Source organism: Choloepus didactylus, chromosome 8 (genome assembly GCF_015220235.1).
Source record: "Choloepus didactylus isolate mChoDid1 chromosome 8, mChoDid1.pri, whole genome shotgun sequence".
NCBI classification, from domain to species: Eukaryota; Metazoa; Chordata; class Mammalia; order Pilosa; family Megalonychidae; genus Choloepus; species Choloepus didactylus.
In genome coordinates this window covers 132,507,846-132,532,698 of record NC_051314.1, presented here as the reverse complement: position 1 = coordinate 132,532,698, position 24,853 = coordinate 132,507,846, and the positions used below count along the sequence as shown (strand labels likewise).

At 45.4% G+C, this 24,853-nt stretch overlaps 1 protein-coding gene and 1 long non-coding RNA gene across 4 annotated transcripts in view; one reads left to right on the top strand and one right to left on the bottom strand.

Moving 5' to 3' along the window:
• CACNA1C (calcium voltage-gated channel subunit alpha1 C) overlaps nucleotides 1-24,853 on the bottom strand; it is a 647,070-nt gene that overhangs the window by 19,307 nt on the left and 602,910 nt on the right. For all 3 annotated transcript variants that reach the window (XM_037846263.1, XM_037846264.1, XM_037846262.1), the window contains 8 exons: nucleotides 23,584-23,616; nucleotides 20,288-20,416; nucleotides 17,225-17,290; nucleotides 16,044-16,135; nucleotides 4,612-4,777; nucleotides 4,146-4,273; nucleotides 3,429-3,525; nucleotides 1,515-1,617 (listed from right to left, as the gene is read on the bottom strand). In XM_037846263.1, coding sequence (XP_037702191.1) covers nucleotides 1,515-1,617; nucleotides 3,429-3,525; nucleotides 4,146-4,273; nucleotides 4,612-4,777; nucleotides 16,044-16,135; nucleotides 17,225-17,290; nucleotides 20,288-20,416; nucleotides 23,584-23,616 — 814 coding nt within the window. The remainder of the gene's footprint in view (nucleotides 1-1,514; nucleotides 1,618-3,428; nucleotides 3,526-4,145; nucleotides 4,274-4,611; nucleotides 4,778-16,043; nucleotides 16,136-17,224; nucleotides 17,291-20,287; nucleotides 20,417-23,583; nucleotides 23,617-24,853) is intronic.
• On the top strand, nucleotides 4,630-24,662 carry LOC119541915. Its single transcript, XR_005218381.1, has 4 exons — nucleotides 4,630-4,790; nucleotides 19,646-19,774; nucleotides 20,083-20,384; nucleotides 22,297-24,662. It is a non-coding gene; the product is annotated as an uncharacterized LOC119541915 (long non-coding RNA).

The following is a 24,853-nucleotide window of genomic DNA, read 5'->3' as shown; positions in this document are numbered from 1 at the left end:
CTTCTCTCCTTGGAAAAGAAGGCCTTTCCTCTTGAACATAAATGTAATAATATTCATTGCAGAAAACTTGGAAATTAACAAAAGTGAAGGAAGAAGATAAAGTCTCTGTTTTACCACTCAGGGAACATCAATTTTAACATGTTAATGAATTTCCCTCCAATTTCTCTTCTATGTTACACATATACATGTGTGCATTGAATAAATGTGCATTTAATGCTTTTGGTAGTCAGATATAGGCCTGTTTACGTCTATTTCAGATGGAATTATTGCATTGGCTATTGAAGGTTATATTCTTCAGCGTTTGCTTTCTTTTTAGTTTAGCAACAGAACTTGAACTATTTTATTTTTCTTAAGATTGTCTCATTATGTTTTGATCTGTCTTGTTGGATTGAATCTTGTTTTCCTTCATGTCAGATGTTTCTATGATTTTCTGGAGGGATTTAACTGAGAAAATGCACCTCTCTGGGTTATTCATTGAACCGAATTCCCAGCTGCTGCAACCTTTCTTATTTTGCAAATGAAGAAACTAAAGTGGAGAGAGAATAAACAATTTACCGCACATGTTATTTGCAATAAGAATGCATCTCCTCTCTCCTTGACAGTACGCCTTCCATTGCACCAAAGGGAAGCACTGTGATTGGCAGCCCCCAGCCTCTAAGGTTGAGATGTAAGAAGGAGAAAAGAAAACAAGCTGCTTGTCTCATATGTGTTTTATCTAATTACTATACCAGTGGGTTTTAAACTTGAGTTCACGAATGAATCATCTCAGCAGCTGCTTCCAAATGCAGCTTCCGGAGCGCCACTCTCAGAGGCTCACAGTGAGTTGATCTGGGCTGATTCTCGGGACTCAGCATTTTAGCAAGCAACGACAGCTGATTTGGAGGCAGGTGGTCTTTTGTCCACACTCAGAAACACTTGAGACCGGAAGCTCTTGGAGAGCAGGGATTACATCTTCTTAGGTAAATTTTATACAACCCTGTCCAGAGCGATTCAGACAGCAGGTTCATTTAGGACAGGCCAGGGCACCTTTGTGCAAACTAGAAAAAGGGGTCCCCACAGATGGATGCAACCCTGAGGGAGACTGCCTGGGGGAGCACAGGTGAGATTTCACCCCCTCGTGTCGGATGGCTGAGCACCCAGGGCCAGTCACAGCCAGCACAACTGTCTGCAATGGCCCTGGCCGAAGTCACCCTTAGTCACCATGACCCCTTCCTAACACAACAGGTCCTTTCCATTTAAAAAGAGCGCTGAGCATTTGAGAGCCCCACCTGTAGTCAGTAAATGTCCATTAACTGTTTCAGGGAGCACTCATCCCCTTCTGTTTTTAATTTTTTTTAAACTATGTTCTAGGACTTCAAAATCGCACCCAGAAAATTTTGTGGTGTTTGATGGAAAGCAAGAGTTCAAAATAAGGCTCGAGGCAAGGAGGCCGTTCAGACAACGAGGGCTCTGGGAGCGCTGGCGAGTGGCGGGATCTTCTGAGCGCTATCCCACGGCCCACGGGTGACACTTACCTTCTGTTTTGATCCTCAGGGCTGTCCTGACCAGGGCAAACAGGGTGGCGTTGAACATGACAGTCCCGTCGCTGTTCAGAGGCATGTTCATGGAGACCAGGCGCTGGAGGGGGAGAGGAGGCAAAGCCTGTGATCGCGGCTGACGGTTCTCAAAGGGTCTGGGAGGGAGCCGCGCAGCTCCAAGGGGTGCGGCTACGCGGCCTGGGTCGCCAAAATGTGTTCAAAACCTTTTCTGGGGAGAATCTTGGCTTTGCCAAAATTGCTCCTGCTCTTTCCACCGAGTGGGGGAGGAATAAAATTTGTCCTCAATAAACCCTGGCTTCCTCAACCTCCCCACCCCACCCTGCTCATATGTCTACGAAGGCATATGGATCTCTCTACTGGCAACAAGAGCAGCTGCACGCTAGCATTTGGCGGGAGCCACTTGCCAGTTAGCAGTCATCAAAGGCCCAGCGAAGAGAAGCAATCACGGGAGGTTTGCTTGCTGGAGATGGAAGGCATCCTCTTTCCGTATATTTAAAAACATACCCCTGCATCGAGCTGGACCAGCTAGCTAGTTCTGCGTTGCCTTCTCCGCTTCTTTCCCACGACCATGGTTTGCTTTCGGTGCACTGTGCTATGGTGCAGCGCCCTCAGCATCCACTGGGGGCGCTATAAGAAAAGTACCCCGTCTATCCTGGAGCGGGGCCAAAGGGGCGGTTCGCTGCACCGCGCCTTCCTCCCGTCCATCTTGGTGCCAATGGTTTTCCGAGGGACCGGATGTTTTTGAATCTCACAGATAGTGCGGCTGGTATAACGGTCAAACATCTCTTTCCATCATGGTGTCTGGAAGCTTAAAGCCCAGGCGCAGCCGCCCCAGGGTGCAGCTCAGTCTCTCCAGGCTGCACTCTGCCTTGCCCTTGTTTCCCGCGCTGCTTTCCCCCCACTTTTAATTTGTGCTCTTTTGTCCTCCTATTTTCCATATTCTTGGAAATCTTCTAAAATCTCTTTTGGAACAAAGTGGACACATATGTGAGAAAAGAAACTGAGTAAAACAACACAGGGAGAAGGTTTTATACACCTTCAACTCTATTTTCCATGATTGGATTATCCACAGAACCAAATCTTTTGTCATTCGTGTTTCTACCCCTCTACCGCTCCCTGATCTTACTTTCCTCCAACTTTTTCAGCTCTTTGTCATTCCAACAAGGGGTACAGAAGGGGGAGAGTGGGGGTGGGGTAGGAATGGAAAGGGGGAGAGTGGAAAGAATTCTTCAGCAACTGCTGAGTTATAGGGCTGAGTTTAGGGTGAGGCAAGAGAGACACCTAGGCGCGAAGTTTAAGGAGGCAATAGCTCCTTAAACTCCAGCGAGTGCCACACAAGCAAGAGTTCTAGGTACAGAACCTAGGGTATTTGTCTTAGCCTTTTCTGGATCAGGGACTCACTTAGGAATCTGATGAAGGTGACAGAGCCTCTCCCTGGTAAAATTTGTGAGCGTTTCAGTGATTCTGCTACAATTTTAGGGCCTCCCAGATTCCTGAAGCGAGGCATGGACTCTCTAAAGGACCTCTGACCCCAGGAAAAGAACCACTTCTCCACTCATCCTAGGCTGGGAAGTTTCCCTGCATGCATCAGTGGTGTTTTCTTAGCAGTTTGAGCAGCAGCCCCACACTGAAGTCCTTTTATTTGGGGGGAGGGGGCATGGCTGGTTAGGAGATGAGGTCCTCACTGCATTGTTCCTTCAGAGAGTCTGAGAACATAGAGCTGGAAAGAACCTTAAAATACAGTCTGGCTCAGGTCTGTTTTCTTAAGGCATAAACTATTATCTTCATTCCCTTAAAAGGTCAATGACCTGACCAAGGTAACAAGGCAAACAAGGTCTCTTGCCTCCCATCTTTTCTCTCCTTTCCCCGGGAACCCAGGTCACCTCTTACTTTGCAAGCCACGCGGTGAGGGCACAGCTTCCCAAAACCCAGTGGGGGCTGAATCCGTCGGAGCAAGGTCACCACATCTAGGTGCTTGATACGACCCCTAGGGGAGGAGCGAAAGGGCGGTCAGAGGGTCAAGGTAACCTACAGGGACCACCTACAGGGGGACACTCTCCAAAGCTGTAGGCCTGTTGGTCAAACTTGGTGCAGAGTTGCAGAACTGCATGGTAAAACTCCAAAACCAATATACATGTGCTTAGATTTTAATCATCATCAGTGCTATGGTCAAGGTGGAAGGGATTTTAATAGTGTAAATGAGATTCCCAAGATGTACTTGCTGCTTCAATCAACCAACCATTCCACCAACAGGAATTTCCAGTGTCCCCCAAATGTGATCAGTGGAGGGAATCCTTGGACCTGAAGCAGGATGGTGTTAGATAAGCCTTGGCCTCAGATGCCCTCAACTGACTACTTACTAGCTATTCCTGAAACAAGGGTCTCCTGCCCTATTCAACCGAAAAGAACAGATATGGTCTTTGACTTTGTCAAAAGGGCCAGGACTCCTATTACTGGCCCTTGACCCTTTGCCCTGGGGTCTGGTGACAATTCAGTGATTCCAGTTGATCCATCCAGTGTTGACCCTTCTAGGACTCCTTCTACAGGTAGGGCCATTCAGTCCCCTCACTTGGCTTGGGAAATCAGGATTTCCCTCTGGGAACTTACTTGGCTTCAGGGTCATACTCTGCCCAGATTCTTTTAAATTCATCCAGATGGTGGGGACCAAGAATGGACCAGTCCCTTGTCAGGTAGTCAAAGTTGTCCATGATGACAGCTACGAAGAGATTGATGATCTGTAGAAAAGAGAGGGTACAGTGAGGGGCTCTGAGAGTACCTTCCTACCCACTTGCCACTTGAATTTGCTTTTCTGGCCAGCGCCCATGCATGGCTGAAGCCAACCCTCTGCTCTCTAAGACAATGCCACCATGACAAGGAATGGGCAAGAGAGATCCTGGATGGGCTTCCTGAATTCTGGCTCAGGGCTTTCTGCCTTGTCTCACTGTGTTTGGGTGTTCCCACTAATTTAGTCTTCCCAAGCCAGCTCCTCTGATGGAGTTGCCCTGACCATGAGCTGCAGAGTTCAAGGCCTTGGAGGGGTCCTGAAATTGCACACTCATTTCCTGTGGCTTACCAGGAAGGCACAGAGCATGTAGAAGCTGATGAAGTAGAAGACGGCGAAGCTGCTGCCGCAGAACGTTTCCCCGTCCATGCTGTTGCTGGGCTCTGACTCTGGGGCACACTTCTTGCCGGGCATGCAGGCCAGCATGATGTCTTGCCAGGCCTCTCCCGTGGCACACCTAGGGGAGACAGGTGAGAGAGCCCAACACCCCTGTAGCTGGTCTCATGTAACAGGTGCCTTCTCAGCCCAGCACCTTCCTTCCACTCCTGGAGGGAACTACTAAACTGCATCTGGTGTTTATGAATCCCTGAATGCTTTGATAAGCTTACTATATATGAAAGTCTATAGCTTTATTATTTTTATTTTAAAGTTTCTTTTATTTTAAATAGTACTTTTTTTAAAAATTAAATTCAGTTTTATTAAAATATATTCACATACCATACAATCATCCATGGTGTACAATCAATTGTTCACAGTACCATCATATAGTCATGTATTCATCACCCCAATCTATTTTTGAATATTTTTCTTACATCAGAATCAGAATCAGAATAAAAAATAAAAGTAAAAAAGAACACCCAAACCATCCCCCATCCCACCCTATTTTTCATTCAGTTTTTGTCCTTATTTTTCTACTCATATAGCTTTATTTTGAAAGTTTTAGATCTTTGGTAACAGACTTTACCTTTTCTGCAGACTTGCTTTTTTTTTGCAATCCACATTAGACTTTTGAGATTTAGCTGTTTTGATATATATAGCTCTGGCTGATTCATTTTAACTGCTGTAGTAAGAGTATACTCTAGAATATACCATTAAAAAAATGCCACCCTTCTGTTAAATGGATGATTAGGGTATTTCCTTTCTTTTTCCCTTCTTCTCCTTCCCCCTCCTTCTTTTTCTGCTATTACAAAAAATACTGTGATGAATATGCAGGTCCACACACAGGGAATCTGAGAAGGAGAATTCTGGGTTGAAGGTATGTGTCTTCCTTTTTACTTGGTATTACTTCCTCTCCATGTGTTTGCCCAATTTACACTCCTCTCACAAGGTGGAGGAGAAAGCTCACTGCTCTACAGCCTGGCCAACTTGGTATTAGTGAATTTTTAGAAATGTGGCTCATACAATGGGTATAAAATGATATTCCATTGCTTTTAAATTGGAAGTTCTCTGATGATTAGAGCACTGAGACTTTCGATGTTATCTTAGGCTGAATTGTATGTGCCTATTTTTGCCTGTTTTGTTCATGGGTTTTTTTGTTTTGTTCATTTGTAGGATTCTTTATATATTCTTTACATCAATCCTTAGTTATATTCATTGCAAGAAACTTTTCAAGTCTGTGGCTTGTCTTTTTGCTTTATTTATGGCCTATGTTGATACATCTAAGTTTTAAATGTTAACATGACCAAATGTATAATTTTTCTTCCATGTTTTGTGCTTTTGGAATCTTATGTAAAAATTCCTTCCCTTATTCTAGGTCATAAAGATATTCTCTGATATGTTCCTGTACAAGTTTTAAAGTTTTTCTTTTCACAATAACTAGTAACCTAGAATTTATTTTTGTGTTAGATATGAGTAGAAATATATTTTTATCTTTTTCTTTATAGGTATCCAATTTTCTTGATACTATTTTTTGAGTACTATATCTCTCTCAACATAAATTATCTTAACGGTTAAATCTGTTTTTGTTTTATATTTTATTAATTTCTGCTTTTATTTTTATAAATGCATTCCTTCATACTTTGGGGTTATTTTGCTACTCTCTTTCTAATTCATTTATTTCTATATTTTTTAAAAAAATTAATTTTAGGCTCCGAGTTTTCCTTTGGTATTGATTGATGTAGCTCATAAATTTGGAATATGGTGCTCTTACTCCCTCATTTCTAAGTAGTTTGTATTTTCAACTTTGAGTTTTTTTGAGTGACTCAAAAATTTTAAGTGTATGGACTTTGAAAGGACTATTATTTTATGGTTTATTTCTAATTTTACTGTATTGAAATCAGAGAATTTTTAGAATTTGTTAAAGTCTTTGTGTCTTAAATCTTGGCTAACTTTGGTGAAAGTTTCTGGGTGTTTAAAAAGAATGTCTTTTTTGATCATTTATTGAGAACAGATCTATTAGATAAACTTTTAAAAAAAATTTTTATTAGAGAAGTTGTTGGTTTACAGAATAATCAGACCTAAAATACAGGATGCCCACACACCACCCCACCACCACCACCTTGCATTAGTGTGGAACATTTGTTACAATTGATAGCACATTTTTGTAATTGTACTATTTTTTTAACAGTAGTTATCTTTGTTAAAATTGATGAAAGATTATTAAAATAGTATTACTATCATCCATAGTTTACAGTAGGTGTATTTTTTTCCCCATATACCATCCTATTATTAACACCTTGTATTAGGGTCATACACTTGTTAAAATTCATGAAAGAACATTCTTATACTTGTACTATTAACTATAGTCCATCTTCTACAATAGGGTTCACTGTGTTATACAGTCCTATGTTTTATTTTTCAATTTTTATTCTGTTATCATATACAACCTAATGTTTCCCTTTTTAACCACATTCACCTATACGATTCAGCACTGTTAATTACACTCACAATAATGTGCTACCATCACCACCATCCATTTCCAAACCTTTACAATCACCTATAAAAATTCTGTACAAATTAAGCATCCATTCCCCATTTTCTAACCCCAATCTTGTGGGGAACCAAGCTTTTCATGTCACTTAGACCATGTTCGGGGTGGTGGCCTGGAACGCTGGGCCACAAGCCTGCATGGAACGCCATTGTAGGCACGCCCTGTAAAGATGTGTGTCTTGTGACTATGACAGCAGTGTTAACCATTGACCCCAGATTGTTCCTTCTTATCCGCAGCAGGATGTAAAGATTAATATCTGAGAGACCCTGAATGCTTTTGATCACGTAGCGTAGTCTAGCTTTGTGTAACAAACGAATAAATAACTGAAGCACAGGTGCATCAGCACCCACTTGGCACACGATGCTGTGGGTCCCCTGCTCCTTTAAATCTTAACTTTGTATCTGTGTCTCATTTCAGCGTTGCCCTGTCAGCAACACAATCTATCCCTTGGCAACCTATATTCTAGATTGTAACTCTATGAGTTTGCTTATTATAATTAGTTCATATCAGTGGGATCATACAATATTTGTCCTTTTGTGTTTGGCTTATTTCATTGAACATGATATCTTCAAGGTTCATCCATGTTGTCGCATGCATCAGGATTTCATTCCTGTTTTTTACAACTGAATAGTATTCCATCGTGTGAATATACCACATTTTGTTGATCTCTTCACTGGTTGATGGATACTTAGGTTGCTTACATCTTTTGGCAATAGTGAATAATGCCACTATGAACATTGGTGTCAAATATCTGTTTGAGTCCCTGCTTTCAGTTCTTCTGGGTAGCAGAGGGATTGCTGGGTCATATGGTAATTCTATACTTAGCTTCCTGAGGAACTGCCAAAGTGTCTTCCACAGCAGATGCACCATTTTATATTATCACCAGCAATGAATGAGTGTTCCTATTTTCCACATCCTCTCTAACACTTGTAGTTTTCTGTTTTTAAAATAGTAGCCATTCTAGTGGGTGTGAAATGATATCTCACTGTGGTCTTGATTTGCATTTCCGTAATAGCTAGTGTTGAGCATCTTTCCATGTGCTTTTTAGCCATTTGTATATCCTCTTTGAAGAAAATCTATTCAAGTCTTTTGCTCATTTTTAAATAGTGTTGTTTGTCTTTTTATTATTGAGTTGTGGGATTTTTTATATATTCTGGATACTAAACCCTCCACAGATATGTGGTTCTCAAATATTTCTCCCATTGAGTGAGTTTTTTTCACTTTCGTGATAAAGTTCTTTGATGCACAAAAGTTAATTTTGAGGGGGTCCCATTTATCTATTTTTCCTTTTGTTGCTTGTTCTTTGGGTGTAGTCTAAGAAACCATTGCCTAACATCAGATCCTGAAGATGGTTCCCTACATTTTCTTCTAGGAGTTTTATAGTCCTAGTTCTTCTATTTAGGTCTTTGATCCATTTTTAGTTGCTTTTTATATATGGTGTGAGATAGAGGTCCTCTTTCATTCTTTTGCACACGGATATCCAATTCTCCCAGCACCATTTGTTGAAGAGACTATTCTTTCCCAGTTGTGTCGAATTTGCAACCTTGTCAAAAATCAATTGGCTGTAGATGTGAGAGTCTATTTCTGAACTCTCGGTTTGTTTCCATTGGTCAATATATCTATCCTTGTGCCAATACCATGCTGTTTTGACCAATGTAGCTTGGTAATATGCTTTAAAGCCAGGAACTGAGTCCTCCCACAATGTTTTTCTTTTTCAGGATGTTTTGGGCTATTTGGGGCCTCTTACCCTTCCAAACAAATTTGATAATTGACTTTTCCATTTCTGGAAAGTAGGCTGTTAGAATTTTGATTGGGATTGCATTGAATCTGTAAATTATTTTGGGTAGGATTGACATCTTAATGATATTTAGTCTTCTAATCCACAAACGTGGAATGGCCTTCCATTTATTTTGGTCGTCTTTTACTTCTTTTAGCAATGCTTTGTAGTTTTCTGTGTACAAGTCTTTTACATCCTTGGTTAAGTCTAGATATTTCATTCTTTTAGTTGCTATTGTAAATGGAATTTTTTTCTTGATTTCCTCTTCATTACTAGTGTATAGAAACACTACTGGTTTTTGTGTGTAGATCTTGTACTCTGCCACTTTGCTGAATTCATTTATTAGTTCTAGTATCTTTGCTGTAGTTTTGTGGGGCTTTCTATATACAGGATCATGTCATCTGCAAATAGTGAAAGTTTTACTTCTTATTTTCCAATTTGGATGCCTTTTATTTCTTTTTCTTGCCTAACTGCTCTAGCTGGAACTTTCAGTACATTGTTGAATAACAGTAGTAACAGTGGGCATCCTTGTCTTGTTCCAGATCTTGGAAAGCTTTCAGTCATTCACCATTGAATATGATGTTAGCTGTGGGTTTTTCATATATGCCCTTGATCATATTGAGGAAGTTTCCTTCAATTCCTATTTTTCTAAGGTTTTTTTATCAAAAAAGAATGCTGGATCTTGACAGCTGCCTTTTTTGTGTCAATGGAGATACTCCTGCGTTTTTTCCCCTTCGTTTGGATAATGTTATGTATTACATTAATTGATTTTCTTATATTGAATCAGTCTTGCATACCTGAAATAAAAACCTGCTTGATCATGGTAGATAATTCTTTTAATGTGTTATTGGATTTGATTTGCAAGTATTTTCTTGAGGATTTTTGCATCTATATTCATAAATATTGGTCTGTAATTTTCTTTTCTTGTAGTATCTTTATTTGGCTTTGATATTAGGTGATGTTGGCTTCATAAAAAGAATTAAGTAGAGTCTCCTTCTGTTCAAGTTTTTGGAAGAGTTTGAGCAGGATTTGTATTAATTCTTCTTGGAATGATTGGTAGAATTCACCTGTGAAGGCATCTTTGCCTTCAATCTCTTTACTTGTAATTGGTTTGTTGAGGGCTTCTATTTCTTCTCGAGTCAGTGTAGTTGCTTCTGTATTTCTAGGAAATTGTCCATTTCATCTAGGTTGTCAATTTGTTGGCATACAGTTGTTCATAATATCCTCTCATGATCCTTTTTATTTCTGTAGGGTCAGTGGTAATGCCTTCTTTCCATTTCTAATTTTATTTATTTGTGTCTTCTCTCTTTTTTTCTTTGTCAGTCTAGTAAGGGTTTGTCAATTTTACTGATCTTTTCAAAGAACCAACTTTGGTTTTATGAATTCTCCCTATTGTTTTTTTCTTTATTCTCAATTTCATTTATTTTGTCTCTAATCTTTGTTATTTCTTTCCTTCTGGCTTTCTTTGTAATTAGTTTGCTATTCTTTTTCTAGTTCCTCCAGGTGTGCAATTAAGTCTTTTATTTTAACTCTTTCTTTCTCCTTCTTCTTCTTTTTTTAATGTAAGCAATTAGGGCTATAAACTTTCTTTTCAGCACTGCCTTCACTGCACCCCATGAGTTTTGGTATGTTGTGTTCTCATTTTCATTTGTCTCAAGATATTTACTGATTTTCCTTGCAATTTCTTCTTTGATCCACTGATTGTTTAAGAGTGTGATATATGGGTTTTCCAGTTCTCCACCTGTTATTGATTTCCACCTTCATTCTGTTATGGTCAGAGAAGATGCTTTGTGTAATTTCAATCTTTTAAAATTTATTGAGACTTCTTTTGTGACCCAACATGTGGTCTATCCTGAAGAATGTTCCACGTGCACCTGAGAAGAATGTATATCCTGTGGTTTTGGGTTGCAATGTTCTGTATATCTCTGTTAGGTCTTGTTCATTTATCATATTATTCAAGTTCTCTATTTCCTTATTGATCTTCTGTCTAGATGTTCTATCTATTGATGAGAGTGGCATATTGAAATCTAGTGTTTTCACATGTATTTTGGGGCACTGTGGTTAGTGAATAAATATTTGATTGTTATTTCTTCTTGGTGGATTGACCCTTTTATTGATATCTAGTGTCCTTCTTTGTCTCTTATAACAGCTTTTGACTTAAAGTCTACTTTGTCTGGTATTAGTATAGCTACCCCAGCTCTTTTTTGGTTACTATTTGCACAGAATATCTTTTCCCAACCTTTCACTTTTAACCTATTTGTGTCTTTGGGACTAAGGTGAGTCTCTTGTAGACAGCATACGGATGGATCATATTTTTTTTAAAGTCTTTTGATTGGGGAGTTTAATCCATCAACATTCTGTTATATCACTGTAAAGGAAGTACTTACTCCAGCCATTTTGTCCTTTGGTTTTTATATGTTGTATCTTTCTTTTGTTGTTGTTGTCCTCTTTTCCTTTATTGCAAACATCTTTTATGTATAGTTGATCTTTTGTGATGTGTCTGACTGATTCCTTTCTCATTTATGTTTCTGTATATTTTTAAAATACTTTCTTTGTGGTTAACCTGGAGTTTATTTACACAATCTACATCTATAACCTACTAATTTGAAAAGATACCAACTTAGCTTCAACAGCATACACGTTCTCTGCTCCCATATCCCTCTGTTCCCCCTATGTTGTTTTTATCCCATTTTACCACTTTAAAGTTTGCATGTTCATTATCAGGAAATATGCCTTTTTCTTGTTCAATTGTGTTCTGACTCTTAAAGGAATTAAAGAGTAGAGTTGTATATTGAGGGTACAGTACTATTGGGTTTTGCATTTATCCTTTTAGTTACTGTTTTACTGATAATCTTCATTTCTCCACACTACTCCAAACCATTCTCTCGTCTTTTCCTTTCAACCTGCAGAACTCCTTTTAGTAATTCTTGTAGAGCAGTCTTTTGTTGATGAACACTCTCAGTTTCTGTTAATCTGTGAATATTTTAAACTCTCCCTCATTTTTGAAGGACAGTTTTGCTGGATAAGGAATTTTTGATTGGCAGTTTTTCTCTTTCAGTACCTTAAATATATCATACCACTGTCTTCTTGCCTTTTGGTTTCTGATGAGAAATTGGCACTTAGTTTTATTGAGGATACCTTGTATGTCACAAATTGCCTTTCTCTTGTTGCTTTCAGGATTCTCTCTTTATCTTTGGCATTTGACATTCTGATTAGTATGTGTTTTGGAGTAAATCTATTAGGATTTATTCTGTTTGGAGTACTTTGCACTTCTTGGACATATTTATGTCTTTCATACGAGTTGGGAATTTTTTGGCCATTATTCCCTCAAATATTTTTTTCTGGCTCATTTCCCTTCTCTTCTTCTTTTGGGACACCCATGATGCATATGTTTGTGTGCTTCATGCTGACACTCAAATCCCTGAGACATTGCTCTATTTTTCCTATTCTTTTCTCTATCTGTTCTTCTGACTGTATGATTTTGATTGTCCTGTCTTCTGATTTGCTGATTCTTTCTTCTGCCTGTTGAAATATGCTGTTGTATGCCTCTAGTATATTTTAGATCTCTACTATTGTACCTTTCAACCCCATAATTTCTGTTATGTTTCTTTTTATATTTTCAAATTCTTCTTTTTGCTCTCACATTGTCTTTTTAATATCCTTTATCTCTTTATGCACATTTTCCTTTATCTCCTTGAATTGATTTAGGAGATTTGCTGAACTTCTTTAGTTAGTGGTTCCAAATTCTGTGTCTCCTCTGAAGTTTTAATTAGTTCCCTTGACTGAGCCATATCTTCCTGTTTGTTAGTATGGCTTGTAATTTTTTTGTTGATGTCTACGCATCTGATTCTCTTGATGAGTTATTTCTAAAGATCAGTTTCTCCCCTTCTCTAGGGTTTCACTCTTGCTTGGCTTTGTGTTAAGGCTTTTCTTTGATGCTTGGTCCAACATATTCTGGACATTTAGAATAGTCCAAGTTTAACTGATCATATTTTCTCAGCTCACCTTCATCTGATTCTTGCCATGGATATGCAGTATAATTTTTAAGATTGTGCTTTTTGTGTAATTGTTTCACCTCTAGGAAAGAGCTTTCTTTCCTCTGTTTCTCTGGGAATCTTGATCTATTGTGTCTGGTTTTATGCAGAAATTTCTCCCCAGCTCCTATGATTTGTTTAAATTCTCTCCCTTACTCAGTGCCCCCTTTTCCTTACCCTTTTCAGTTCTGGGACCCCCTGTCTTACAGAAGTTCAGTTTAATGCCCCCCCACCCCCCTTTTTTTTATGTGAGACTTTACTGCCTCTGGTTTCTTCTCTATTAGAATATCCTGCCCCAGGGAGCCAGACGGGGTCAATCCAGAAAGGTGGGTCATTCCAGATAAGTCTGTTTTGTGTTTAGGTAACTGACAGTAACTGGATTGAGTGAGTGCTCTACTTGGCAGCTGCTGTCATGGTCTCTGTCTCTTTAACTCTTCTAGGTATAGAGTTAAACAGCATCCATTTCCTGTCTCCAAAGGAGAAGAATCTTAGCACACTTTCATTTTCTCATTCTTCTGCCATCTCACTCCCTCCATTGTTGGGATACTATTTGAATACCTTCAAATTGTTGTTAAGATTTTAGACATTTTTCCTTAATTATTAGGCTTAATATAATATCATTTTCATTTCTCATATCATTACCCTGCTCATTCTGTTTCATTGATTCATTTTTCATTCTGTGGAATTGCATCCTTGTGTCATCATTTCAGAGAAGATTTAGGGGAGCAAACTTTCTGGGTATTTACATTTCTGACAATGACTATCTGGCTTTTCTCTTTGAATGCTGATTAGGCTGTGTGTTCAAGTCTAAATTCAAAATACATTTTTTCTCATCATTATCCCATTTTCATTTGCTGATGAAAAGTCTAATACCAGTTGGTTCATATATTCAGAAAATAATGTTTCCTCTGAAAAATTTTAGGATACTTTCTTTATTCTTGGTATTTTAAAAATTCATCATAATGAATTTTGATTAACCTCTTCTGCACTAGTTGGCCATTCCAATTTGAAGACATAAGTCTTTATTTGAAATTTTCTTTGTTTATTCCTTTATTTCATCCTCTCCATCCCTTCTGTTCTTTTTGTCTGGAATATGTACTAGACTTATGGGATTTTCTGGCTCTGTCCTTTTCTTAACACTTATTTTGTATTTTCAATCTCTTTGTCCTTTTGGCTACATTCTGAGAGAATCCCTTGGCTTGATCTTCCATATCATTAATTAATTCACTCTTCAGCTGAATCCATCCCATCAACTTTACAGAAAATTTTCCACCATTGTATTTTCTCTTCTAAGTTATCTCTCTAATTTGTTCTTTTTCTTAATACGCTGTTCTTTTTTTTTTAAATCAACAGATATGACTTGTTCTCTAATCTCTCTAGAGATATGAATTATATTTATTTTCAAATCTTTTGGCTCTGTTCCTTCTTTCTCCTCTGCCTTTGTTCATTCATCTGTTAGTTATGTGTGATACCCCCCCCCCCCAGTTTCTTGTGGATTCTTGTTGAAGGTTCTTTGTGATTGAGAACCCCCATTCACATCTCTGAGGATAAGGTTCTAATTACAGAAGCTTCTCTCTGGTGATGGTGGAGACAGCAGGGTGGGAAGCCAGGGAGGTGGGCAGGTAGCTTCTCCTTGAGGGTGGGGTTCCCTGGGGGGGGGGCCCTGCAATAGGGGGCCTGGCTCTGCCTCTCAGACCCCAAAGCCCAGCCTGATGTCCAGCACTGCTGGTTTAACTTCCAAGTGTTAGCAAATCTTTCCAAATGCAGGCTCCTGAAGAATCAGCCTGGTGTGGCCCCAGACTCTTCCCGGGCCCCAAGCTCAGAGAACCCCCGGAACCACTCTCACTTCCTCCATGGGCCTTAACCTTAAGGGTTGGTGTTTTCCTCAGGTCTTGTCCCTTGGCCAATTGAATTCTATCACTTTCTTCCCTTTAGGTTTCCTTAACATTTCTGGCTCACTGATAGCTCCCTTTCATGTTTTATTTCTTAGCACTGTTATACATTTAATATTAAAAAAAATATTTTCAGCCACCAAGGACTTTAGGAACAAAGAGGAGATAGAGCCATGTGCTTGATATGGTATCTGCATCCAACGCCCACCTTTGAAGGGACCACAGGCCTGAGGGTGCTATATCACAGGTCACAATGGCCCTGGTGACACCAGACTGACATCTGGGGATCCCATACATTTAAGCAATAATGGGTCAGTCTTGGGTGTGGGCTCTGGGTTCTTTAGGACTCGGGGAGGTTGGGGATGGCTGATGGATAGGATCCTTAGACCATCTGGAAAGGGACCCCAGGGAATAGAAAAGGGCTCCCCACTTCTTCCAGTGCCACAGTGGGTAGAATATCTGAACCAGGATGGACTTCAGGAGCCCCTGATCCAGGGATCCCCATCAGCCTGACCCAGACCAAAGGGGTCACTGTGAGCCAGCGAGAAAGGAGAAGCGGCCACAGCAGGGACTCACTCAGGGGCAGCCTGAGATGCACTGGGGGCAGGGGCCTTCCAGGGAGTTTGAAGACTTGAGGGTGACTTTGTGGAAGACTCTTGGGCCTGCAGACCCTCAGTTTAAATGAGAGGCAACTCTGTGCATGGGGAAAGAGCCACCCAACACAGCAAATGGCCCAGACACCCCAGGTCACTGATACCTGACTTTACAAGGACTCTGAGGCTCAGAGACATGAGCTGTCTGGTTCAAGGTCAAAGCAAGTATGTAGCAGGCTTGGACTTGAGCCTATTCAGATTCCAAACCAGGGGCTTTCAGTACTTACCTCTTGATCCCCTGATGCCCTCAGGTAATTATCAGATGTTTCACCAGTGTCCAGTGGGTTACGCCATGGAAAGTTATTATAAATAATAATGAAACTTCTGGCTTTCTGGTCAGGGGCAGGAGACCCATCACCAATTCTCTCCCCCCTACCCCATCCTACAGCCAGAGCACGAGGCAGGTGTGCTGATGCACCTGTGTCTGCAGAGACCCACCTGAAGAGGAGCAGCACGGCTTGGGGAAAGGTCTGAAAGTTGTTGTTCCGGTTGATCTCTGTGGTGTCATTCAGGGCGATTTTCCCAAACACCTAGCAGAGGGACAGAAGGGGGGTTCAGTGAGCTGTGGACAGAGAAGACCCTGGTTCCCCCCCCACTGTTAAGGGCTCTCGTCAGGGGTCATGGCTGACCAGGTCACATGTCATAACCTGGACCAGTCCCCTGGGTGGGGGAGCTCCTGCAGTGTATCCGGGGGCAGGCTGCTGCCTCCCTGCCCACCTGTCAACCTCAGCTCCCCACACTGGACACACGTAGGGGGTGTAGAGCCCACAGGTCTTCAGGACGAAGGCCTGAGGCCCAGTGGGTGCTGGGGGCTGAGGTGGTAGGAGGTGGACACTGGGACGTGGCTTCCAGCAGGCACAGGGGGCTCCCTGGCCTTCTCATCTTTGCCGTCTCAGCTCTGTATCCCCAAGCACTCTTCCAAATTTAGTTCTTGACATTTAGAGTGATATGGAATGAGAGATCAGAGTTTGGGCAGGCTTAGTTCATCCCTGAAATTAGATGCCTCCTTTTTTTGCCTGGCCTTTCCAAGCTATGCTTCTCTTGGGAAGTGCCACCCCCTTTACAGGTGTGAGGTGGCTCTTGAAACCTCAAGAGGTCTGGGCCTGTGCACCTTTGGGCCTTTCTGCAAAGGAGCTCGTAGGGGAATCTTAAAGAGCTGCTGTGGCAAAGCTGCCGGCTGGTGTGGCGTGCTGGGCAGTGGGTTCTTCTGAGTCTGACCATAGGAGGTCAGCCTGGGGAGAGGCTGGAGGACTCCAGGTTTGGGGTAGGAGAAGGTGCAACTGGACTCCTGGAAGGCCTCGGAATATTGCACGTTTGATAGGAGCCCAGTTCTCCTTCCTGCCTGCTTGCCTTGCTCTCAGTCTTTAGCTTCTCCTAAACCACATTGGGTTCTCAGTCCCAATGGGCCTGGACAAGGGGATGCACCTCAGGCCTTCCTGCTGTTTCCTGAGAAGTGCCCCCAAGAACACACTCTAAGGACAGAGCCCGGCCTGGGGCCACGGGGACCCTGCTCTTGGCCATTCTCCCTGCTGCCTGCTGGGAATCCATTTTGGGGAAGTACCTTTTCCTGTGACTTTTAGGAGGGAGAGGAGGATGAGCAGTGGGGAGGTTCCTCTTACCTGCATCCCGATCACAGCATAGATGAAGAACAGCATGACTATGAGAAGAGCCACGTAGGGCAGGGCCTGGAAGGAAGCACATGGGACCGCAGTGAGGCCTCACTCTCTGCAGCCGTCACCCGTGGCCTGGCTTGGGTGGGCCTGGGGCCACTGCCCAAAGCCCCAAGAAGTCCTGGGCACCTGGGGAGAGGCTAAGAAATTGGCCCTCACTTCTGCTGTGAGCCAGAAGCAGTGTGGTGTACTGGAAAAAGCCAGGTGTGATTCCACTTCAGTAAGAACAAAACCTCTTCCCACTTATGTACGTGTATTGTATGAGCAAGGAGAAAGACGTGCAAGGGTACGTACCAAACCAACAGTGGCTACCTCAGGGGGGAGCAGGTAGATGCAGGGACTGCACCTTTCCTTACAGTGCTTTGCCTTGCTTCATTTGGTTGTAATAAGCAGGGATTACAATGCTCATGGAAACATTTAGTAAGGAAAAATGTAAAAGAAAGATCACGGGCTCAAGTCCTATTTCTGCCACTTTCTAGCTCTGGGAGCCTGGGCATGTGACCTAACCTTTCTGAGCCTCAGTTTTCTCATCTGAAAAGTGGGACCAATGGCAACTACCTCTCAGGGCCTTTGCGATGTTTAAATGACTGAAGGCAAATAAAGTGTTCATTAGCACCGTGCCTTGCGCATTGTTGGGTTTCGTACATTTTATTCACTCAAGATTTTATCTGCTGGGCAGTTTGGACGACTGAATCTTCCAGAGCCGCTGCCACTTCTCCTGGTGACAGGCATTGCGGGGACTGAGGGTGCCTTGGTGGAAAGGGGGCTGAGCCCTCTTGCTCCCGAGGAGATGCTTTGCCAACTGTCACACAATCACTAGGTGGCACTGTGTACCCACAGATGCCTTGTCCTGTAGGACTTCGTGCCACAAATTCAATTCACAGTCACCCCAGTCTGGGGCCTTCTAACAGCTCGGGGACAGGTTGGGGAGACAGCACCTTTATAGGCCTTCACAGCTCTGGGACCCCGAAGGTCAGCCCTCGCTCAGTCCTGCTCCCACCAGGGTCTGACCTTAGACCCCCTTCCCCACCCCACAACACCCTCTGGGTTGAGCAGGGCACTTCGAGGGCTTAGAAGCAGGCGATGCAATAAACAAACGTGGAGGCACAGGGGAGGGCCCAGCCAGAGGCACCAGGGAGGGAGGGTTTCCTCGGAGTTGGCGTGAGTGCTGGGGGGGCTGGGCAGGTATGAGGTCACCAAGCAGCCGGCCAGCAGCCCTCCTGAGAGTCTGGGGCCACAGACCCCTGCAGACTCCTGCGTGTATGTGTGTGAGGGCGGGGCATTTAACTTTCATGAAGCCTGGGGCAAATACATTTTCACCTTCTTTCTTCCTAAATTAGGTTGGGGTTTATTTCCTTTGATGCACCACGTTCAAATCTGCACGTTTAAATCTTTTGTTATCTGTACTCTTGTGGGAAAGGGGCAGGTAGCAGGATTCAGTTTTGGTTTTGGCGTGTGTGTCTTGACCACCTATTTAAATTGTAAGTCCTTGAGGGCAGCACTTTGCATCTGCTCTCAGCGCCCACACCTGCAGAGAGAGCAGAACTCCCTGAAAAGGGGCTGGATGGGACAGTCCCTCCCTCTCTAGCAGTGGGAAAGGTCACGGAGGACCTGCTGTGGAAATCACAGTTCCCGCAGTGCATTGTCCTTTCCAACCTGAAAGCCGATGGTGGACTGAGGAAGCCTCACTGGAGGGGGATTCTGGAGGGCTCAGAGCAGGGGTGAAGCAGAGGTGCAGAGGCAAACTCCTCACAGGGTGAAGGCCACAACTGGAGCCCCAGCTCATTGCAAGCTGGAGTCAGTGCAGGCCTCGTCTCAGGACTGGCCGAGTGAGCCCAGCCAGGCTGGGGCATTGGGCTGGACTAGAACCCAGAGCCCTCAGTGCCAGGCTGGTAAACCTTTAAAGAGCCTGGGAAAATGGGTCCCCGGGCAGGAGGCTGCATGGAGAGGATGTCTTTGGGCAGGACTCCCGAGCAGGGCTGGCGCCTGACGGCAGAGCCCCTTTCCTCTGGCTTCCCCCAGCAGTGATGGGCTAGTTTGGATCAGAGACTGGCTCCTGCCTCATCCTGTGGCTGTACTGGCCAGTGCGGGGGACCCCAAGGCCGTTCTTCAGAGCTGCTGAGGCTCCTTGTCCTGGAAAGTCGGAGTGGCCTTTCCATGGGAGGGTGAGTCCCGCTGTCCATGTCGGGCCAGGGAGGCTTGAAACCTTGTTTAGGGGTTGCTACACCAGCTAACTTCAAGGGATTCAAGTGACCTAACAGAGCTTTACTTCTTTTCAACTTTCAACTTACATAATGCTCCTCAGAGCTGGCCAGGGGCAAAAATTAACATTTTTTTAAATTAAAAAAAATTTTTTTTTAAATTTTACAGATGGAAGATGATGGTGGAGAAAAGAGAGTGAGTTCTGGACTTAGGCAGCCCTGGCCCCAGCTGCCAAGACCCTCGACTCAAGGGGCATGAACCCCGGGTACCCGAGGGTGGGACAAAGTACACAGACAGGTACAGACGGCAGACATTGCCGAAATGCCTATTGGGAGGAAGGTGAGGGCCAGATTCTAAAAATGCTAGGCTCGGAAGGGGCCAGAGAGGTTATCAGAGGATCTGGGTCCGTGTTTTTAAAATTTGTTCCATACCACAAATGCCCTCTGTACAATAAATTCTGGAGGAGAAACACATGAGGGGGAAAGCTGAACCCTCTCAGCCTCCCCCTACCTCTCGCCCTCCCCTAGCCTGAGTTTGGGGGGAATCCGGGGCTCCAGAAACAGGCTTTGGAAAACCACAAATCCAGTCGGACCCTCTCATTTCAGAAATGAGGAAAGCCAGGCCAGAGGGGTGAAGCCACTGCCTCCCAGGGAGCAGGCGGCTGGAGGACTGGCCCCAGGTCGTCCGGACCCTAGAGGGGGTCCCACATCCCTGCAGGTGACGTGCAGTTCCCGGGCCCCGGGTGGGAGCTGGGGGCTGGCCCTGGCCCCCCACCCACACCCCCGTCTCCCAGGAGAGGGGGCGGCCTACCTGGAACGACTTGATGAAGGTCCACAGCAGCGTGCGGATGCCCTCCCCACGGCTCAGCAGCTTGACCAGGCGCATGACCCGGAAGAGGCGGAAGAAGGTGATGGAGATGCGGGAGTTCTCCTCTGCGTTCTGGAAGCCAGCGGCAACGAGGCAGCAGTTAACGCAGCAACAGAGGGGGGTGGGGGTGAGGACAGGGTGGGCCCTGCTCTCAGAAACATGGCCCTCGGCAGGGTGGGGGTCTGGCTGCACTAGGTCCCCTCCCCTGAGGCCCGCAGCCCCCGGACCACGGATGGAAGGTCCGGTCCACTTCCCTGGGTGCACAACCGGGAGCCCAGTTGTGCACCCCGGCCTTGCCCAGTTTTCTATCTCCCCCCCATTCCCCTTCATTCCTAGTCCTGAACCCCCTGGATGGAGCGCCAGGAGGTGCCCGAGGAATCTTCCAGGTTTTGAAATCTTCTAGGCCCAGAGCAGCTGCCCTGTGTGCACCTGCTCGGATGCCAAGGGGGCAGCCCCAGTCCCACTCCCTCCCGGCTTTATGGGGGCTGCCTCCATCTGGCCCTTAGTTAGGTATGATCCAGGTGGGCACGGGCTGGGAGCTCACAGGGTCAGAGCTGGCTGGATCCCAAGGCCAGGCTGCTGGGGACCCCCACACTTCCATTCGCTTCGTGGGAAGGGATGGGGGTGTTGCTTCGTGCTGGGTGGGGGTGAGGGAAACTGCTGCTTTGCAGCCCTTGCCTTCCTTTCGGTCTCTGAAGCTGCTGCCCTCTGCTCCCCGCTGCCCTGGAGCCCTCTATGAGGCTCTGAGCCCCTCCAGGTTGGGAGGATTGGGTGGGAATGTGGGGAAGGGGTGAGGAGGGGGAAAGAGTTGCTTGGAGGGAGCACTAGACAACCCCTGGCAACCCTAGGACCAAGGGGTCTTGCTCAGGGTAACTCAACTCCTTGAGGGAACCCTGGAGGGAGAAGGGCTGGAGCCCTGGGAACGAGGCCTAGGCAAGCTGAGTTGGGAGCCCAGGCTCGGGCTGCAGTGTCTGCTGACTGAAGGCTCTCCCCTGGCCTGTTGGATTCGGGGAGCCTGGGGGCCTGGGCACTTCCCTGACCGGGGCTCTGGGGGCAGGACAGGCTGCCTTGTCATCCTCTGCCTGCAGAGCTCAGGGCAACACAAATGGACCCCCCTCGACCCTCCTCCTGCCCACACCAGCCAGTGGGTTGCAGAGCCCAGAGAGCCGAGTGGGTGTAACCCACAAGAGCCCACCTTCCCCAGAACCAGTGCAGCTCACCCAGCCCGCCGTGGCCCCGCCTGCTGTCGGCACCAGGAGAGAATGGACCCCCAGTTTCCTGCTACTGCTCCCGTCCATGCCTCCCTCAATGTCGGGAGGGTCTCAGGCCATCACTGGGGGCTGGTTTTGGCCCTTCCTGCTCCTCTCGCCTGATTTCTCCTCTTGCTTTATTTGGTCAGCCCCTCCTTGACTCACACCTTGTTTGCACCCCCCCACCCTGACGATCCCCCTAGTACCCGTCCTCCAGGGCTCCTGCAGGCCCTCTACCCCATGGCCTGCTGTGACTGTCCCTGCAGTGGCAGATGCTCCGAGGCCACTGACCTCGCTCTAATTCGGAAGGGTCCCCTCTAGAGAGGCAGGAAGCTTGAGGGGTAACCTCTACCTGTGCTCTCCTCCGTCCTCCACCCTGGGAAGCCATGCCAGAAGGCTCCTTCCCAATTCTCAGACTCTCCAGACAGGAGAAGAGCCAAAATATTTCTTATATTTCAAAACCAGAGCAGCCTGGTTCCTTCTAGGGCCCCTGCTCCCCTCCAGGTGCGGGGGCAGACTTCTGGGTGTCTGGGGCCCGCCCCGGGGTCTGCCACAGGGCCCGCGAGGGAAGTAGGGGCAGTGACCCTTGTGCTGCCCCCGGGCCTGCAGCTGCCCATGAGTTTTGAGGTCTTTGATGCCCTTAATCTCTGCATTTCTCTCATCTGTGTATCCACTCGCAATTCTATTTTCTCTCCTTAAAAGGAGGTTGTGTTCCCCCAGAGGAGAACGCAGAGAAGGCTTCGGGTTTTATAACTCGGCTGTCAGTTCCACCATGTTCGGGGAAGGGGAGAAAAGAAGAAAGAGCCAGCTTCAGCGGGAGCCTCAGCTGCGAGTGTCAAGAGTTTGAGAAGTTGGTGCCACAGGGGCAGCTGGATCTGATGAGTTGAAAAAATAAAGCCTGCAATTTGAATTCCATCCTGGGGTTCAGAACCCTCCCTGGCCACTGCAGTTTCCTAAGGCTGCACTAGAAAGTGAATAAATACCTCTCTCTGTTTCGACACAACAGTTTCCTCTAATAAACAGAATGACAATGCAGTGAGGAAGCACATGCAAATCGCTGTCCCTGGCAAGTAGGGCAAAAACAGCCAGAGCTGAGCTTTCCCCTTGTCTGCCTTTCAACAAGTCTGGGATGGACTGCTTTGGGGAATACCACCAACGGAGCCAATCCTGGCTCTGGTCTGCTGACTTCAGAGGCTCAAGGAATCAACCCACTGGTCTTTTCCAAAACCCGCGCTTGGCCCTGTTTTGAACTCTGTGACTCCTCCTTTTGGAGGTGGCTGTTCCAAGGAGAACCCAAGGTCACACCGAGTGGCACCTCGTGGTTTCATCAGAGCAAACCAGAGACTCAGGAATGGTCCAATCAAACAAGCTAGTCCGTTTTCCCTCTTCGAACCTGCTGCAGAAAAGGGAGTAGAGCCTAACTGCAATGAACTTCAGGAATTTAGAAATTCTACCACCCATCAGTAAAAAATCCCAGCTTCAGCCATTTGCTCTGGCCTTAAACTCAGAACCCACAGGAGGTCAGTTGTTTCAGACATTGATGATTAGTCGGAAGTTGTCTGTCTGCTTTTCAGTCTCTGGGCAGGACCATCTCTCTCCGTCCTCCTTCCCCTTCCCATGGCCTCCTAGGTGCCCTCTGCCAATTTCCCACACCAGATTACAATCAGAGACTTTGGCCAGGGGAGTCCCTGGGATGTTTAACAGGAAATGGTCCTTGGGTCCAATTCTCTCCCAGTGGCTCATTCGACAGTCAGGATCACAGTGAGTTGTCACCCAAAGGGGAGCTGGGGGAGGTAGAGGAACACCACCACACAAACAGCATGTCCACGGCACACACGACACCAGGCAGGCAAGGCACGGGACAGACATGGGACTACATGCATGGGGGGCGAGGCTCGCCTCCGAGAGACCCGGGGTCAGGACGGGAAGAGCAGGGGGTGTTAGAGGGGTCACAGAAGCTGGGAGCGTGGTCTGGAGGGTCGGTCTTACCATAGAGGGAGAGCATTGAGTATGTTCAGCTGGCTTTAAAGAAAGGCAGATAGAGATAAGCTGTAATGAGTCTCCAACGAAGACGCCCCGTATTCTAGGTCTTGGCTAACACAGGAGCAACACAGTGGCAGGAGAGGGCAAAAGGAAACAAGTGAAAGAAATACAAAAGCATAGGCCTGGGAGGTTCTGGGGCGTCCCTCTGAGTGTGAGCTGGGTGTACCTGGGTCCCACATCTAGAAACACCAACAAGGTGCCCTCCTACCCATGACCTTGTCTGCTCATGAATTAAATAACTTGCTTCTATCATAGATGAGGTCTTTTGGATTTTGTGGATGGAGGGTTTATTTATTTTTTTTTTACTTAACCATGTATCCTAAGAAAACCTTTGAATGTTTGCATTTTATGCCCTTTAGCTTACCCTGGACAGAGCCAGCTGAATGAGACAGGCTTTGCCTCTGCCCAGGGCTTCTCCTTGCCCACACACACTGAAGCAAAGGAGCTCAAAGGCAGTGGCCCCTCAGGTTTCAGGAAGACTGAATTCTAGCTATCAGAGGGAAGGACCTAAAGAGGTGGCTGTCACCTACTTCCACCCAGACGCTAGGCCGTAGGCTCAGGTGGGAGGTGACCCTGCAGTTATGCTACAGCTATGGAGAGCTGGGCCCTTGGCATGGAACAATGAGCATGGAATTGTTCTTTCAAACTTTAAAGTTCTGAGCACAATTTCAGACACTATAATTAACACCCCAGGAAGCTGTTCTCATGGGTCTGGCTGTTGAACTCGCTTTGGGGTAGGGCCTGAGGAAACCTGCTGCAGGTTGAGTGTCTAAGTGTCAACCTTCTCCCCATCTCCTGGAACCTGTATCTGGGGTGTTGCCCCTGCTTTTTGGACTCAAGCTCCTGGAGCTCAGCCCCTGACTGATCCTGACTGTCTGAGCTGTTAACTCTTTCCAGAAGGTCACGACTTGGCTTTTACCCTCCACTTTCAGATGGTTGCTCTTGTGTTTCTGTTTTAAAGGAACAAACGAGGAACATGTGTAATGGGATTTTGGAAGGATGGAAGTATGCACAACTAGACATTTGCTTGCAGAATGAAAATACTTCTTTGGTAACAGATTTCTCAGCAAATTCCTTTTTTCCCCCATAACAAATTGGCAGACTGTCCTTTTTTAGAGAATGGTGGTGGAGGCGATATAGGGTGAGGCCAGGGGAGAGAAGGGATGCTTCTCTGGTCATTTACAGAATGCATTCTAGATCTTAGTTTCTGCTTCCT